Here is a 17,423-nt window from a genome sequence, read left to right as displayed (position 1 = left end):
GTGCTTTACAGTATGAGTAACATCTATTCCTGGCAGGTTAACTCTTGAGCCAATTAACTGAAATAAAATTCATATTTTATGGCAAGAGAAGAAAAATTTTAACCAAAAAATCTCTGCCCTTTTGCCTCCTCTCTCCCTGCACTGTGCATTATGTACCTGCATTTTGCATCAAAGCCTTCCCTGTTGGTCGAAACCTTCCCCATCAGTCGCAATTGCCACTCAACAGTAAAGAGCAACATTCTTCTAAAACAACTCCTTAAAGGTAATATTCCTTCTTGATAAGAGGTTACATGGTGCTCAGATCGGGACTATGTAAATTGTCAACAATATGTCATTTAATATACAGCCCTGTATCTCAAAAACTTATATAACTTCTTACGGGCATAATAGTTCTCAGAGCTTTCTGAGATGCTCTTTCTGGATTATAATTCTCAAATTTGGCTCAAATAAAAGCTTAAGTTTCTTTTTTAGATCTATTTTTCATTTCATTAATATATGCTTGGTGTAGGCTATCAGAGATTCCTGCCAGAGGCTACCTGGGGTCCACTCAGAACCAGCGCTTCGTACTGGCATGGGCCCATTGAGCCCCACCAGCTTCTCAACACTCCTCAGTTCTTGATAAGTTCTCCTGATACTCAAATCTCATTGTCTGGGTGTTGATCCTAAAATTTTTATTTGAGCTGGTTTTAAGACTTGCTGTCTTTGGGGCACTGGTGCATTTCCTAGGAACTTAGGGGTTCTGGGCAAGAGGACCAGGGAAACGTGTGGCTGGGTTTTTGTCAAATTTGGCTTAAATTGAAAAAAAAAAAATGAGTTGATACATGGTCTGAATAAAATTTTACTAGTGAAATCAGAAACTGAATTTCTCATCTCCAAAGAATAAAGGGACATTTTACTCCTTCCAGTTACAAGTTACTCTTAGATGACAGAGGATCTCCCAGAAGTGTCGTAGGATCAGTTTTCATGACCTGTAGCCGTCCCATAAGGAAACCCCACTGTGATCATCAAGTAAGTACTGCTTATCTGGGGGCATGACAGAGGCTGATTGCCTGGTACTTCAAGCACTCATGACGGTGTCAATGAGAGAAACTGAGCCAGGAATTCCCTGATGGTCCAGTGGTTGGGACTTGGCGCTTTCACTGAGCTCCAGCAAACTGTGTGGTGAGGTATCTCCAGATCTTGGTAACTAGAAATTAAACCAAATTAAATTACGAGAATTCATTTGCTATCCAGGTCATTTCAAATAGGATGAAATACCAGAACATTAATTGTTGGAGAGGTCTGTTCTTAAGAGAGGAAAACTAACACACAAGTTTGTCAATCAGGAAATGCTGATCTCACAGCAGTTTACAATTACTTGCTTCTTTGTTTTCACTGGAGATTTTGAGTGTGTGTGTGTGTGTGTGTGTGGCCATACCATGCACGTCAGGTGGATCTGAGTTCTCTAACTAGTGATCAAACCTGTGTCCCCTGCAGTGGAAGCTCAGAGTCAACCACTGGATCACCAAGGAAATCCTAAAATTTTAAGGTTTTAAGGTTAAGAGTTATAAAGGAGACATTTCAGGATGCAAGGAAGGTAGGATGTGTGTTTTCAACCAAGAAAAGTATAAGGAATGAAAATGCATTTTGTTAAAGGGAAAAAAAAGGTGGTGTCCTAGAGCTGGTAGTTTCTTTACAGATAGAGAAATTCATGGAGGTTTGTTAAAAAGGACATTGTGCGAGTTTTGTGCACGGTCAAGACTGGCTAAGACTGAACTTAATTAAGAAAAAGTTTTAAAGTGGTACAAAACCTGAATTTGGCCTTCTAAGAGGACAGATTTTTCTTAAAATACTGAGCTGCTTTTGTCAGTAGATTATGAGTTTGTGTTTGAGTGGCCTGACTTTGCCATCGAGGTCTTTCGCTGTTGCTTTGGTCAGGTGAATGGGAATTCACAGTGACCTGTGATTCTATTTGACCAAGTGTTGTTTTTTTTTTTTTTTGACCAAGTGTTTTAAAACTTTTGATACTTTTGACCTTTCCAAAGATCAAATTCTAAGTGAAGTTTGTTTGACCTCTCTAGCTAACTTTGAGGTTTTCCTAATTGTCCCTGGAGCACCTCAAAATACTTATTTTCTTCCCATTTCAGAGGAATATTAAACTGATTAGACTTATTTGGTATGTTAAGTGAGAAGCATTGTTAAACAAGTGGTGATAAAACTTCTTGGGTTGTGTCCTATGGGTAAACATTTTTAATAGATATATACTAGAAATTATAAGGAACTTGTAAAATTCTCGTGTGACCTGGTGATATCAGTCATAGATTAGTGTATATCACAGCAGTCAGTAATCAAGTTGCTTGTAATTACATTTCAATTGCAATGTAATCAAAGTCTTTAACCTTGACTTTTAAAGTTTTTGTCATATATAGCTAACAATATGGTCAGTTAACCACTTATTTAGTAGAAATGAGGGTAATTTTACAAAGAAAAAGATTGTTCTCAGTGAACATTCTAGTTTTGTTAATTGAAGTATTTACTAAGACTCACTTCCCAGATAGCTCCTTGTAAGTTTAGTTATTAAAAAGACACTGTTTCTGAAGTCTATCACCATAATCTAACTTTGGGGTTTTTTGTTTGTGTGCGTTTGTTTGGGGTATAGTTGCTTTACAACAGTAATCCAACCTTGGATGAAGACTGGATTCACCATCACCTGCAACCAGGATATTATTCATACTGGAAAAGACATGGGATAAAGGATTCCTTAAAGCCATGTTAGAAGGCCTTTCCTGAATGAACTGAAACTCTTGTTTTGACACCTGACATTAAGACCAGCACTACCAGACCATGGTGAGAAGACATCTGAAATAAGACAGCTGACCCAAGATTGTATACTATTTTGACAATTGCTCTTAGTTTTGCTTAGGAATCAAATTTATTTCTTGGGCTCAAACACATCCAAGTTTCAAAACCCAATTATTTTAAGACAGTCTAGCACTGCGCAAGCTGTTACACTGCCAATATCACTGAGACCCTTTCACCAGCCAATTAACGATGCCTCTCCTGCCATGCTGTTGTTGCGTAGTCACTAAGTTGTGTCCGACTCTGCGACCATGTGGACTGTAGCTCGCCAGGCTCCTCTGTCCAGGGGACTTTTCAGGCAAGAATACTGGAGTGGGCTGTTGTTTTCTTCAATGGGGGGATGCATTGGCAGGCAGATTCTTTACTGCTGAGCCACCAGGGAAGCCCTAACAGTTGTGGCACATAGGCTTAGTTGCTCCATGGCATGTGGGGTCTTCCCAGACCAGGGGTTGAATCCGTCTCCTGCAGTGGCAGGTGGATTCTTTCCGCAATACATAATCCTTTATATTAGTGGCTGGTATATCCTACTAGGACCCAGGAAATTTTTGGTACACTTTATGACCTCAGCTCTCCCCAGGCTGGTTAGGGGGATGCACGGTCACGTTTTCCCTGGGCTCCAGGATGCTCACAGGCAGCCCGAGGACAGGCCCTGCAGCTGTCCGTCTGCCTTCAGTGCAGGACACTGGCTTCTGTCTTCCAGTGACAGAACCATCTGGCCATGGTATTTGTTCCCTCATCTTAAGACCCATGAAGAGGCAAATTTCTGATCTGACGTTCAGATGTTTGAATGACTTGAAACTAGATCACATCTGTAGTTTTCTATAAAATAATGGACATACAAGGAAAATTAGCTCAAGTCCCTTATTGGACAATATAGAATTGACTGTCAGTCCCTGACGAACGTTCTGCTAGCATAACCCCGAGAGAACCGGGCAATCAGGACCTGGCATCAAGGGGCCTGATGGCCCTGCAGCAGGCAAGCAGCCATCCCTGCTTTGAGGGACCCAACACTTGGTCACCTAACACTTTCTGTCAAAAGATTAAAGATCAACAGAGGGAAACTGTGAAGTATATACCTTTCGGCAAGACTTTTAAGTGTTTTATTTGGCTGAGCCAGATCTTCTACATGGGATCTTCCATCTTTGCAGCATGCAAGCAAACTTAAGACATTTGGGATCTAGTTCCCTGACTAGGGATTGAACCCTGGCCCCCTGCATTGAAAGCAGAGTTTTAGCCACTGGACTAAGGAAATCTCCAAAACAAGAAACCTTCTCTGTGGCCTTCTCTCTCCTGCCACTGTGCATTTGTGTCTAGCTGCATTATGCACTGACCAAACTTTCCTCATTGGCAGAAACTTCCACCCCACCATAAAGAGCAATATTCTCCTAAGACAAGCCCTTAGAGGTAACATTCCATCTTGGTAAGGGGCCCCATGGCACTCAGGTCTGTATTAGCTGTCAATGTTATTTGATGTACAGCCCTCCTCTCTCAAAAAATTTATGTAACTGTCTTCACTTCTAATGGGCAAAACAGTTCTTAGAGCATTCTGAGATGCTCTTTCTGAGTTATGATTCTTAAATTTGGCTTGGATTAAGTTTTCCACTTCTTTTTAGATCGACTGATTAATGGCACAGGGGCTCAGCATTCTACCATATTGTAGGAAACATCCACTTGGCTTGAAAGGGGGAAAAATAAACCCTGGTAAGCTTTGGTCTTCCCACAGGGCACAGAACCAGAGGAGGCTGCAAGATCACAGCCTGTGTGACCAATCCTGATAGCGCAGGACTTCTTCACATAAGGTCCCTGGGTCCCTGAGAAGGATCTACAAATATCCTAAACTTCCAAGAAAAAACCGGAGTGTATGTTTTTCTGGGAAAGGGCCCTTCTCACAGATCCAAGAGCAGGTTAAAATCCTGAGCTAGAGAAAATCACTAAGCCAGCTGCAATGCTAAGACACTGGATATACCCAGAGCCAGCCCGAGAGCGTGCCACACCGTCACTGAAGTTAGAACATGAACTTGCGGGAGAGACAGCCAAGCAGTTTTTGTGTGCTTTCAATTTTAATTTCAAGTTCGAATTTAACTCGATTCTAGCTTCAGGTTCTTCCAAAAACAAGGCCCCAGGAAGCCAAGGTTCAGCATGCTCCTGGGCTTGGTCCACTGCCATCTGCATTCATAGCTAAGTGTTCAGTCACCAACAGTAACGCCCAGGATGGACGTGACAAAAGAGGACGTCCTCCTCCATGGCATGAGCCTTCTACTGGTTTCAGAGCTGGACGGTGGTCATCACAGAAAACACAAAGAAACTCTTCCTTGGAACTGAGGTGGGATGCAGTGCCTGCTGGGAACATCACCATGTTTCCCCTAGCCCTTTCCTCCAGTTTCTGAAGATATATTCTAGCAGAAAGCAATCTTCCTTGAAGATGCTGAACAATCCCATGAAACAGAAACACAAGCTTCCAGTGCACTGTTTTCAGGTACGCTGAGGAAGAAAAAACAACTTCATTAATACAGACATACTGGAACCCTAACCTAAGCGTAACCACAACAGTAAAAGTTTTCAAGAACTAAGATTCCTTCAACAGAGGAAGGAATATCCTTTTTGAAATTAGTTTTTTATTCTCTCTCCATCTCCAGCTAAAATGAACATAACAACACAGAAGGTTTTCTGGTCACTCAAGTGTTTTCTATCATGTAACTCTTGAGATACACACAGCCCCACGTCCTAACCAGGCACTCACTGTTTCAAGTATCTCCATCTGCTACATTTGTGAGTACCAGCCACCTCCCACCCAAAGTTATTCTCATACACTTGTAAATGCAAGATGACCTTTCAGGGGGCAAGGCCTGGCCCACTGAGAGTCCACCAAAGGGCAGTTTCAGCCCCACCTCACCTGGGTTTAGTTCAGCTGCCGGATGAGCTCATTGATGCGTTCACCTCGATAGCCTGGTGAGCCCACTTCCTTGAGGAAGCCCACTCTATTCTTGGTAGCGTGACGGGCCACTGAGAGTTGGAAAGGGCGTAGGAACCTTGAGATCGCCAGGAAATTCTTCCCCGGGAAGGCAATTTCATGAATGAGGTCTTCCAAGCAAATGACATCAAACTTCCCTAAGAAACAAGGTTCAGATTTCTGTATCTAGCACTTTTCCAGCACATACCACGAGGCTCTGATATGCCAGAGCTCAGCACTCTGGCAAGTTCTGGGGACCCTTTCTGCCGACTCCTCAGACGCTCACTCACCCAGGTGTTCCTCAATAACTGTGTTGTCTGTCAGAGGGATGACCTTGTTCTTGACCTTCGCTTGTCCACGTTTCAAGATGAGTTCCCGAACAGACTTCAGATTTGGAAATCTATGTGAGGCAGAACGAAGCTCAATCACAGTGCCGCCCTGCCCCTGGCAGGCTGCACCACGCTGGCAGAGCAGTCCTGTAGCCTGGCTAAGGAGTCTCCCAACCCCCTTCCCCAGGAGTGTCCTCAACACACGGCAGCTGGGATACTTGGGAAGCATACACCCAAAGGAGGTGGAAAAAACCCACACAGCCCAACTACTATGTAATTAGAAATTAAAATTTACAGATACAAATCTCTTATCTTACTCAGCCTTAATCTACAGCTGACCAAGCCCTACCACAGCCCTGTTCAAACCGTTATGAGCTGTACCAATAACCCCTGCTCTACCTGCTCCATGTTCCAAGGTTCTTAAGGCTAGTGGTTGACCCCTGACGACTGTGGTCGTGGCACGATGTTCCCCTGACTCAGCAACAGTGCTGGAGAACAGTACCCTGTGCACCCAATATTCTCAGCATTCTCCAGTATAATGTAATGTGAATTCACACAAAAACCACACTCACCCCCAGGTCACATAAGGTTCCACGATACGAAGCGTCTTTATGGTTTCAGGGGTCACCTTCACAAAGACACCACTGAAAATCTTACTCAGGCCAAGTCTGGCAATGGTCCTTTGCACCAGTGAACTCACCCCATTAATCCTGAAATGAACAGCAAAGTCAGGCTCTGCCCAGCAAGCACCATCAAGTGTGTGCCACTAATGGGCACCCAGAGGGCAGGACAGAGCGTGACTTACAGAGTTAACTGAGTGGGAAGCAGCTATGTAAACAGATCACTCACCACGCTATGTGGAGCAATGCCCGAGGCGCTAGAGGGACAGAAATGGTCCCTGGACTTGTAATGGGGAGGGCTGTATTTGTCAAGCTAAGGACAATGGACTTGTGTCTGTGGGTATTAAAAGCTAGAGAAGATTTTAAGTAAAGGAGACGTAACCAGATTTGACAATCACCAAAGAGAGCTTATAAAACAGAAACAAGAAAGTGACACCAAAGTCTGGGAAGTTTGGCTAGACAGCTGATGTGATAGTCCAGGAAAGAGATCATGGGCAATGAAAGCCAACTACACTCTAATTTAAAAAATACAAATAAAAGGCAAAAAGCAGAAGAGATTATAGGCAAGGGCAAGGATAGGAGGCTCACACATGCTTAAACCCCACAGGCTTCTGGCACTTCCCCGGTGGTCCAGTGGCTAAGACTGTGCTCCTGATGCTAGAGGCCCAGGTTCAATCCCCGGTCAGGGAACTAGATCTCACATGCCACAGTGAAGATCGAAGATCCTGTGTGCTCAAACAGACCTGCTGCAGCCAAATAAAAACAAAACCCCACGTTTCTGACTTGGATGACTGGGTATGAAAGGAAGAGCTAACGCTGTATGTGCAGGTAGGAATGGGCAAGGTTATCGCTGAATGTGAAACAGCCCTCCCCAGCACTGACTATGCACCATCTGCTGGACCCTGGTTCAGTTCCTAAGAAACCACCTTGATCCTACACTTGAACTTGCTGCATCTCTGCCTGGAAAGCTGCCCCCCAAACTTTTCATGTGGGCAGGCTGCAGCTTCCTGCTCCAAGTGTCCTAAACCACCACAGATCACACTGTGGCCACCGTGTCCTAACTCCAGCACTTTGCCTTCACAGCAACTAGTGTACTTTCATGTTTGTTTCCTTAATGTCAGTCTCCCTAACATATTTATATGTATTTTGGCTGCACCTTGTGGCACATGGGACTCTTGGTTCCCTCACCAGGGATCAAACCTATCCTCCTGCAATGAAGTGTAGAGTCGTAACCACTGGACCACCAGCAAAGTCCCAATCTCCGAATCTTTGTTTAATGTGACTAACTTTAGTAGAAGTCTGTATTGAATTTGTTACAGTATTGCTTCTGTTTTATGTTTTGGTTTTTTGGCTACAAAGGCAGGTGGGATCTTAGTTCCACTGATCAAACCCACAGCCCCTGCATTGGAAGGTGAAGTCTTAACCACTGGACCTCCAGGAAAGTCCTCCAGTCTCCCTAATTTTGAAGACAAAATCTGTTTTGCTTAGCCCAGAATTCCTAGCACAGCTTGCCTTAAGGGCTTAAATCTCATCTCCCTAAAAAGGGCCTAAAGCTGAACCAACAGTGTCCCCAGCCTCATGGAATCCCCCAAGTTCCCTACCTTTCAATGCGGACAACAAAGGCCAAGGAATGTTTGTCTGGCACTTCCAAGCCATGAGGTTTCACTGTTAGCCGTCTGAGTCGCACTCTGTCCCGTAGCTGCCGCCAGGAATCATGTACAAACCATTCTAGTCGCTTAAACTTGACTTGTTTTCCTTTCCTCTGCTACAGAGAAGGTAGACCACCATCACCATTTTTTGGCCTCTGTAGTCATCTTTTTCTTTCACAATGCTAATTCACTAGTCACTATTCACAGAGCTTATTTCCCCTATCCTCTGGAAGGGGGCACAAACAAACATCCTGCTTTTATTTTTTTTTAATTTATTTTTACTTATTTTCTGGCTACATTTCAGCATGCAGGATCTTAGTTCCCTAACCAGGGATTGAACCCGTGCCCCCTGGGATAGAAGAGAGAATTCTTAGCCACTGGAATGCTAGGAAGTCCCCTCTATTCTTATATAATTTAAAAACAAGATTGACGAGAAAGAAGTGAAGCTGAGAAGCCGTGGGAACTATTGGGAAAAGTCCCCGATAAACAAACAAAAAACCCAATGTACATGCTGTCAGCCCATGAACAGAGGAGCCTGGTAGGCTGTAGTCCTTGGGGTCCCTAAGAGTCGGACACGACTGAGCGACTTCACTTTCACTTTTCACTTCCATGCACTGGAGAAGGAAATGGCAACCCACTCTAGTGTTCTTGCCTGGAGAATCCCAGGGACGGCAGAGCCTGGTGGGCTGCCGTCTATGGGGTCACACAGAGTTGGACGAGACTGAAGGGACTTAGCAGCAGCAGCAGCAATGTTTACCATCAAGTGTTTAGGGATCCTAACACTGTGTTAGGCATCATAAACTGCCTCCAAAATGTATTTCTCCAAAATCATGTAGCAAATAGCAAAAATTGTACAAAACTGGTACATTAAAAATCTTCGAGGTACAAATTCGGGTCTCTCAAATCACTTGGTATGAATCCGGAACTCTGCAATTACTTTCTTTCTCAACAACTCAAATCCAGTACTTTGCCCGTGGAAAGTGTTTGATACATTTTTTGCTAAACAAAGACAAGAAACCAGTATCAGGTATAACCCAACCGATGGGGGAAGGGGCCATCGGTACCAAGCCTAGTTCAACACGTGCTGGATACAACTCAAACACAAACTCTAATTCCCTCCACCTGGTTCCCACCATTACCTCCTTCCTTTGCAAAAGCGCCTGTTTTGCCTGGGTGGCTTTGAGGGCCTGATACGCCTTCCTCTTTTTCAAGAGATTCTCTGGAACCAAAGGGATCTTTCTTCTTGGCCTGATACAGAAAATGGAGACCAGCGATAGTACTTAAGAAACAAATATGCACCAGATTTCCAAAAGATATCCCGGGCCTAGGGAAACACTATCTTCAAATTCGTAAGGGCTATGGCCCTTCCGAAATCTGTGGTTTCTAACACTAGCCCTCAAAATGGACCCCTCATATTTCCTAGGATCCAAAGACTTAAGTCACGAAGCCCACAGCCACTGGTCCTCATATACGTCAACAGAGCTAATGCTGCCACAGCTTTATAGACACTATCAGCGATGAGATTCCGCCCCGTGGAGTTGGGTCGCGTGCAGACCCAGCTACAGTGGTAACACTTAAGCACAGTTGGGGGAACCCAGCCTGCTCTCAGCTCGCTGCCCGAAAGTCAATCCTCGCCCGCTTGAGATGACCCGAGCTCCGCGGCTGCCCCTTCGCCCACCCACACCAACCCGTACGGCGCCTCACTCCTCTTTCTGTAATCTGGAGCCTTTCCTATTCTCTTCTTTCAGTCCACAAGTACCCTTATTTTCCCCCAGCGAGAAATAAACACCGTGGATGGCACCGGATGCTCAAGAAGCCACGCCAGAGATACACCTCCCCAAACACTTACTCTTCCTCCGCCATTTTTCCAACGCTGCAGCTACTACTCATGCGCAGTTCCACCCCGTAGGGCCGAGAGACGCCTCTCTATGTTTACTCTAACCATAGAGACGTCTACTCTAGCTCAAGGCAGGGCGGCCCGGGCCGTCTTAGTAGTAGTAAACAGCTGAGGTTTTGCTAGCCTTGATTCCCGCCAAAAGTTACACAAAGCTTCCTTCGCACTTCTTGGAAGCTTTTCGGAGCCGTGTCATCTTCAGAATCCAGTCCTTTCCATTCTAAGTGTACTCGCTTTACGCTGGAGGCCGGGATGTAAATAAACATCGAGACGCTTCCCACAATGCACTGACTTCCGGTGGAGTGTGGGCGCTGGGCCTCCGGCTTCCGCTCGTTGCGCTACGTGTCTGCGTGGCTGGGTGGGTAGAGCTGGGACTACGGCTTTGGCGCTCTCTTGTGGGTAAAGGTGAATAAGAACCACCTCGGAGAAGGCAGTGGCACCCCACTCCAGTACTCTTGCCTGGAAAATCCCGTGGACGGAGGAAGGCTGCACTCCATGGGGTCGCTAGAGTCGGACACGACTGAGCGACTTCACTTTCACTTTTCACTTTCATGCATTGGAGAAGGAAATGGCAACCCACTCCAGTGTTCTTGTCTGGAGAATCCCAGGGACGGGAAGCCTGGTGGGCTGCCGTCTATGGGGTCGCACAGAGTCGGACACGACTGAAGCGACTTAGCAGCAGCAGCAGCAGCAGCAGCAGGATGGTGGAAAAACGCAGCTGTGATTCCGTCGGCCCGGCTCCGTCAGTGGATCCCTGAGCAAATTCTTTGACCCCTGTGTCCCTGAGTTCCTTTTTCCCGTAGATAGACATAATGGATCTTGCCTTATTACTAGCCTCAGGCGAGTTATGTGAACTACTCTATTTAAAGCTCTTAGCACAAAGTCTGGCGCTAAGCGAACTTTAACACTATGTTAATTGTTCCTGGTGCTGAACCGAAAACTAGAAATTCCAATTTACTAACTCAGGACCTTCCCTCATACAGCTCTTACCGCCTGGAATATGCTTCCTCCTTTCCTGGTTTTCATAAAACAATGAAAACTCACGTCTTGTCTTTTCTGGAAACCTTACGAGCAGCGTGTCTCAGGCATTAATGTGCATAGGAGTTACCTGAGGATGTTGTTAAAATACATGCTTTTTATTCAGGAAGGGGCGGGGATCAATACTCTACATTTTAAACATGCTTCAAAGTGATACGGATGCTTCAGGTCTGAAAACTACACTTTGACAAGCAAGGTTCTTGAGTAGTCTGTCTTGAATTTTATCAAGCAAGGTTCTTGAGCAGTCTCTGTTCTTTTTTTTTTTTTTTTTTTTTTTTGAGCAGTCTCTGTTCTTGAATTCTGTCAGGAAGCTATTGTATTTTTAACATCTCTTCCCCATGATACTAGGAGAGCAGAGATCATACCTGCTTTGCTCATCACTGATCTAAGGGCCATAAGCACAGGTTTTTCAGTCTCAGCACTACTGGCATTTGGGGCCATAAAATTCTTTGACAGGACAGGGACGGCTGTCCTGTGCATTATAGGATGTCTAGCATCCTCAGTTGTGACAAAAAAGAAAAAAAAATGCTCCAGGCATTGCCACATGTCTAGCATAGTACATATATTTATCTTTCAAATATATATTATTTAAGTTGTGACAAGAAACAAAATGCTCCAGGCACTGTCACATGTCTAGCAGAGTACATATATTTATCTTATATATATTTATCTTAAGATCTAAAGCAATGTCATTATTTGACAGTTAGTACTTACAGGTATGGGGGCTTCCCAGGTAGCACTGGTGGTAAAGAACCTGCCTGCCAAGCAGGAGACACAAAAGACATGGGGTTGATCCCTGGTTGGGAAGATCCCCCAAAGGAAGGTGTGGCAACCCATGTCAGTATTCTTGCCTGGAGAATCCCTATGGACAGAGGAGCCTGGGGGGCTGAAGTCCATAGGGTTGTACAGAGCCGGACAGGACTGAAGCGACTTAGCAGGCGTGCAGGCACACACTTGCAGGCATATCCACAGATATTATCCTGTATTGTCTGGCTTATTGTTTCCCTGACTAGATTGGGTTCTCTGAAGGCTGAGAACTTGTCACAGACTTCTCTGAATCTTCTACAGCACCTCTCAAAACAATGGACACCTGCAGGGACTTATTAACCATCTAAGCTCAAAACATCATTTTGTTAAGTGCTATGTAACTATTAATAGTTCAGCCATAAAGTACCCATGCACAGAGCTCAGTACCTGACGAATAAATGTCGAAGGACAACATGGTCTTCAGAATCCTAGACCGTGGTGTGAACCGTGGTGTGCGGCTCATTTTTACTCGCTCTTTCAGCACCTCACCATGTGTCTTACTTTGTGGAAAGGCAAAAACAGAAAGGCCAGCAAACTGAAACATCCATTACATAGTAAACAAGAAACAAAGTAAATGTTTTGTAAGTTCCCCTCTGCACATACAAGATAGGTTCTGTGGTACTAAAAGTTCTTTCAGAGGTGTTAGTAATTTGTAACACCCTTGGCTGAGACTTGGAGGCCAGGAGTCAGGAGAGGCTTTCCAGGGCCAGCAGATGGTGCTAGCAGAACACTTATGCTCAGACCCAAAGCTGTCATTCCACCAGACTGATCCAGAGAAAAAGAGATGGAGTACTTCTCAAGCCCAGATGTTCACTGACTACATGTTTATAGTGAATTGAGTATACGCCCTGAGCTCTGGGCAAGATAGATGAGAATGGGGCATGGCCATATACAGCCTCTAGAATCTGATTCTTTATAGCCAGACCGCACAGGCCTCAGTTCTTTTTTCTTGACCATTTCAGTTGTCCATCATTAGGGAATGGTTAGAACAATTTACCGAAGACTATGCAATTATTGATATCTGCAGTGAGGTAGGTCTTTATGTCCTGAGATCTCAGTGGTATTTTTTCTTTTTTGGTCTACTGGCCTCCGTCCCCTTTTCTCTTGTGGGCTGAGTGAGCTCTCCTTCATTGTGTACAGTCTTTGGAGGGTGGGGTGTCAAATCCAAACACACTTGACCTCCCAATACATCTGCTGAAGGGGTCTCTGGAACATCTTTTCAACTCCCACCTGCCCATAAGACCCTAACCTTCTCTCCTCCAGATTTTGAATCTTCAACAGAGTGACAGTGGAAGAAACAGAATTAGTCCAGGGCAAGACTTTTAAGGATTTCTACCTCCTAAGGCCTCCTGGAGTTTTCTTATTCCTCTTTCTCAAGTCTTCAAGTTCTTTTGTTTTTGGAATTTGACCCCCAAATACTTTAAGTTAATTGTTTGCTAATTAAGTTTAGAATTTTAATTTTTATTTATTTATTGGCCATGCTGTTTGGTTTGAGATATTTTAGTTCCCTGACCAGTGATCAAACCCATGGCCCCTGCAATGGAAGCACAGGGTACTAATTACTGGATTAGCAGAAAATTCCCTTAAGTCTTCAAGCTCTTCAATCTTCCCTTTAATATTTATCCTTCCTATAAAACTTCTTTATGCTGTTAATTGACCGGATGGGTTTCTGTTACATAAAACTAAAGAATCCTAACTATAAAACTCCCAGACATTTGGCTACATTTGAAAAATCAAGATACAGAATAGAGTACAAAGGATATATAGGAAAGTGTGAGCTGCCCTGGTGGCTCAGACAGTAAAGAATCTGCCTACCATGCGGGAGACCTGGGTTTGGGAAGATCCCTGGGTTGGGAAGATCCCCTGGAGGAGGACATAGCAACCCACTCCAGTATTCTTACCTGGAGAATCCCATGGACAGAGGAGCCTGGCGGGCTACAATCCACGGGGTTGCAGAGTTGGACATGACTGAGCAACTAACACACACATAGGAAAGTGTTGACGGAGTCCATTTTGGGGAAATGGGAGTAGGGCCTGGAATGGGAGAAAGACTTACACTTTGTGGTGTGCCCTTTGTTTATCACTTATGTATTAGTTTAAGAAAGCACTCTCCTAGGTTCTTGTGATTTGCCTGTTTTAGAAACCACTTGACTATGTTTGTTTGTTTTTTTAGGACACCTTGCAAGGGATCCTTGGTGGTCCGGTGGTTAAGACACCAGTGCAGGGGCACCGATTAGATCCCTGATGGGGGAACTAGGATCCATAATGAAAAATTCAGAGCCAGCGTTCTGTGGTTCTCTGAATTGGCCCCAGGATTCCTTTCCTAACATATCTGCATTTTGGGATTACTTGGAATCCATGCCTTCTCAGTAAGGCAAAAGCATCACATCCCACACACCCCAAAGTGGGCCCAACTTGCAATTTCCCATCCGCCCCAAACCTTTCTTGGATTAGGACCCTCCTTGCAGTCGACTTTGTTTCAGGATTTCCTGGTTGCCTCCTCAGAGAGTGCCACGGGGCCCCCAGGCGGCAGGTGGGAGAGAGCAACCAGGAGAGCCTGGAGTTGGGAAAGACAACATGGACAGCAGCTTTGCTGCTGCTGCTAAGTCGCTTCAGTCGTGTCCGACTCTTTGCGACCCCATGGACTGCAGCCTACCAGGCTTCTCCGTCCATGGGATTTTCCAGGCAAGAGTACTGGAGTGGGTGGCCATTGCCTTCTCCAGGACAGCAGCTTTAGGTCCTGATAAACAATGAGCAAAGGGAGCAAAAGTACCTGAGCGGGTTGCATGAAAGGGAAAAGTGAAAGTAAAGTCGCTCAATCGTGTCCGACTCTTTGCGACCCCATGGACTGCAGCCTACCAGGCTTCTCCGTCCATGGGATTTTCCAGGCAAGAGTACTGGAGTGTGTGGCCATTGCTGTCTCCAGGACAGAAGCTTTAGGTCCTGATAAACAACGAGCAAAGGGAGCAAACGTGAAAGGGGAAAAGGAGAACTGGTGGAGGGCGGCAGCCTCCTGAGGGTCGAGGGTAGACACAGGAGAGCTGAGGGGGTGGGCAGAGAGCATGCTGTAGGCAAAAGCAAATGCAAAACAGAACCACCCAGACCTCTTGTGAATTATTTAGGGGGTAATGAATGGAACTTTAGCTTTTCCTATCTTCCACATTCCTTTAATGCTTCATTTTACAACTTAAAAAGTGGAGAGTCAGGACAAGTCTTCCCAGTTGATAGGCAAGGAAGCAAAGGATGAGAGTAGCTTGCACGAAGCTGTCTGATGAGAGTTTAGGTGAAGTCCTGGGGCCTGTTCCCAGGTTCTGCTGCTAAAGACACTTTCTGTGCCCACCCACTCCCACCTCCCATTGTACCACTTTCCTTGACCTTCACACATGATTTGCTCTAGCACATGCCTACAAGGAATATAGATCAGGGACTCATGAAGGCCTTTTAACCTGCAATGGCACCCCACTCAAGTACTCTTGCCTGGAAAATCCCGTGGACGGAGGAGCCTGGTAGGCTGCAGTCCATGCTAAGGGTCGGACACGACTGAGCGACTTCACTTTCACTTTTCACTTTCGTGCATTGGAGAAGGAAATGGCAACCCACTCCAGTGTTCTTGCCTGGAGAATCCCAGGGACGGGGGAGCCTGGTGGGCTGCCATCTATGGGGTTGCACAGAGTCGGACACGACTGAAGTGACTTAGCAGTAGCAGTGTAGATACACACAGGCTGTTCACTTTAGCCTGTATGTATCCTTTAGAATCCACTTGATACTGCAAAGGTGCTCCTGCAGTTTGTGTGTCTGCTGCACCAGATTTCCCCATATAGTTAACACTGTAAAATTCCTCTAACTTCATTCATGCAAAAAGTATCATACTTATTTTTTCTCAAACGTACCCTAGGAAATTGCACTAAGAACCATGGAAATAAGAGGGGCATGGGCATATAGATTGTGGCTCTCTACCAAGTGGAGATCTGGAAACATTTTAGCCCCAAGTTTCTTTTCTCTTGAAATGTAGCTATTTATGGACTTGTTTCCTCTCTAGACTGAGCTGCTTGAGCATAGACATCACACCTGAGTGATCTGTAGATGCCCAGGGTTTAGCACACTGCCTACAAACTGCTTGATAGTTTGATACTTAATGCCAGATGCCTGGGAGTCCGCCCTCTGTCTCTGAAGCAGAGCCAGAGCTCAGATCCAGTGCCACAGATATCCTGCCTGAGCGATGCTGCTGCTGTGCCCCAAGATGGTAGAGTTTCTTTCCTTTCCCTTCCCTTTTCCCCCAGTAACTCCCTGGCTACTCTCCCCACATCAGGTAGTCCTAGGGCCCCTCTCCTGGGACAGGGCCTCTCGTACACAGGGCTCAGGGCTCTAACCATCTTAAGAGAAGCTTTTTCCTCTGTGCATGCTCCCGCGCAACACACAGACTTCACTCCTAACCAAGTAGCCAGATGATCCTTCTCTTTATTCACGGGGCACACCCACAGCAAATGGGCAGAGGGGTGAGTGTCATGTTGGACACGTATCTGTCCTTAGCAAGGGGAGAAGCTCAACAGCAGGACACCACTGCAGAAGATATTAAGGGATCCGTCCACCGACGTCATTATTCTAACTTCTGTTAAGATATAGGAGAAGGACTTCCTCTTTATATATTGATTGCTGAAGAATCTTGATATCCGAACTGCTACCACCTAATGGTGGGGGTGGGAAAGGGAGCCATTAAACCATAAAATAAGGAGGCTAAGTATAAATTCTAGGCCCCAAAGAAAAAGGTAAGGAGTCTTAGACCCTTACTCCATGAAGTTTCCACTCTGGTAGTTTTCCTGACCATTTCGGTAAAGTTACACTTGGGAGGGAGTATAGGAATTCAGAAGTGCCCCTGGGGCTGACTTTATAGACATAACAGGGGTTATTTCTCAATATAATTTGGTCAAATGTGTGAATCCAAAGGGAAACGTGTTCATTCTGGAACAAGTCTCATGTCAAACAGTTCTTAATCTTTTTAACCTATCCCTTAGCCTTCTTGTCCCTGCAGAAACAAAAGAAATATAATGACTAAAGGAAATTTCTTGCAGATTGAGACCTTTAAATGACCTCATTTTTCCTTCCTTAGTTAAGGGCCCATATGGCAGGAGTCCCGGGAGGGAGGCCTGACATGTACATGGCTGAACTTTCTCACTGACCAACTTTAACTGGCAACTGTTTAGAAAGGCCGATCAATTAAAATCCTACCCCTTCACTGGCAGAGCTAGTTTTGGGTAACAGGATTTAATAACAGAAAGCCCAATGGACACTTACTTACCC

The 17,423-nt window shown here is 45.2% G+C and overlaps 2 protein-coding genes across 2 annotated transcripts in view; one reads left to right on the top strand and one right to left on the bottom strand.

The window, feature by feature from the left end:
- Positions 1-17,423, top strand: part of PEX6 (peroxisomal biogenesis factor 6) — a 351,627-nt gene that overhangs the window by 66,280 nt on the left and 267,924 nt on the right. The gene's annotated exons all lie outside the window — the stretch shown is intronic.
- On the bottom strand, positions 3,912-10,574 carry RPL7L1 (ribosomal protein L7 like 1). Its single transcript, XM_061398199.1, has 7 exons — positions 10,236-10,574; positions 9,526-9,634; positions 8,339-8,502; positions 6,690-6,827; positions 6,079-6,188; positions 5,732-5,946; positions 3,912-5,319 (listed from the first exon to the last, which is right to left on the bottom strand). Exons 1-6 carry the CDS (start codon positions 10,274-10,276, stop codon positions 5,738-5,740), a joined length of 771 nt encoding a protein of 256 aa, XP_061254183.1. The 5' UTR covers positions 10,277-10,574; the 3' UTR covers positions 3,912-5,319; positions 5,732-5,737.

This window comes from Bos javanicus, chromosome 23 (genome assembly GCF_032452875.1).
Source record: "Bos javanicus breed banteng chromosome 23, ARS-OSU_banteng_1.0, whole genome shotgun sequence".
NCBI lineage: Eukaryota > Metazoa > Chordata > Mammalia > Artiodactyla > Bovidae > Bos > Bos javanicus.
This window is presented reverse-complemented; position numbering and strand designations above follow the sequence as displayed.

What these genes read in the sequence shown, in the direction of transcription:
- RPL7L1 (XM_061398199.1), bottom strand. Translation starts at nt 10,276, where the DNA reads ATGAGTAGTAGCTGCAGCGTTGGAAAAATGGCGGAGGAAGA. An exon ending in CGCTTTTGCAAAGGAAGGAG is followed by an intron (nt 8,503 to 9,525) that starts GTAATGGTGGGA and finishes CCTTCTCTGTAG; the next exon opens with CAGAGGAAAGGAAAACAAGT. An exon ending in AGTTATTGAGGAACACCTGG is followed by an intron (nt 5,947 to 6,078) that starts GTGAGTGAGCGT and finishes CTTGTTTCTTAG; the next exon opens with GGAAGTTTGATGTCATTTGC.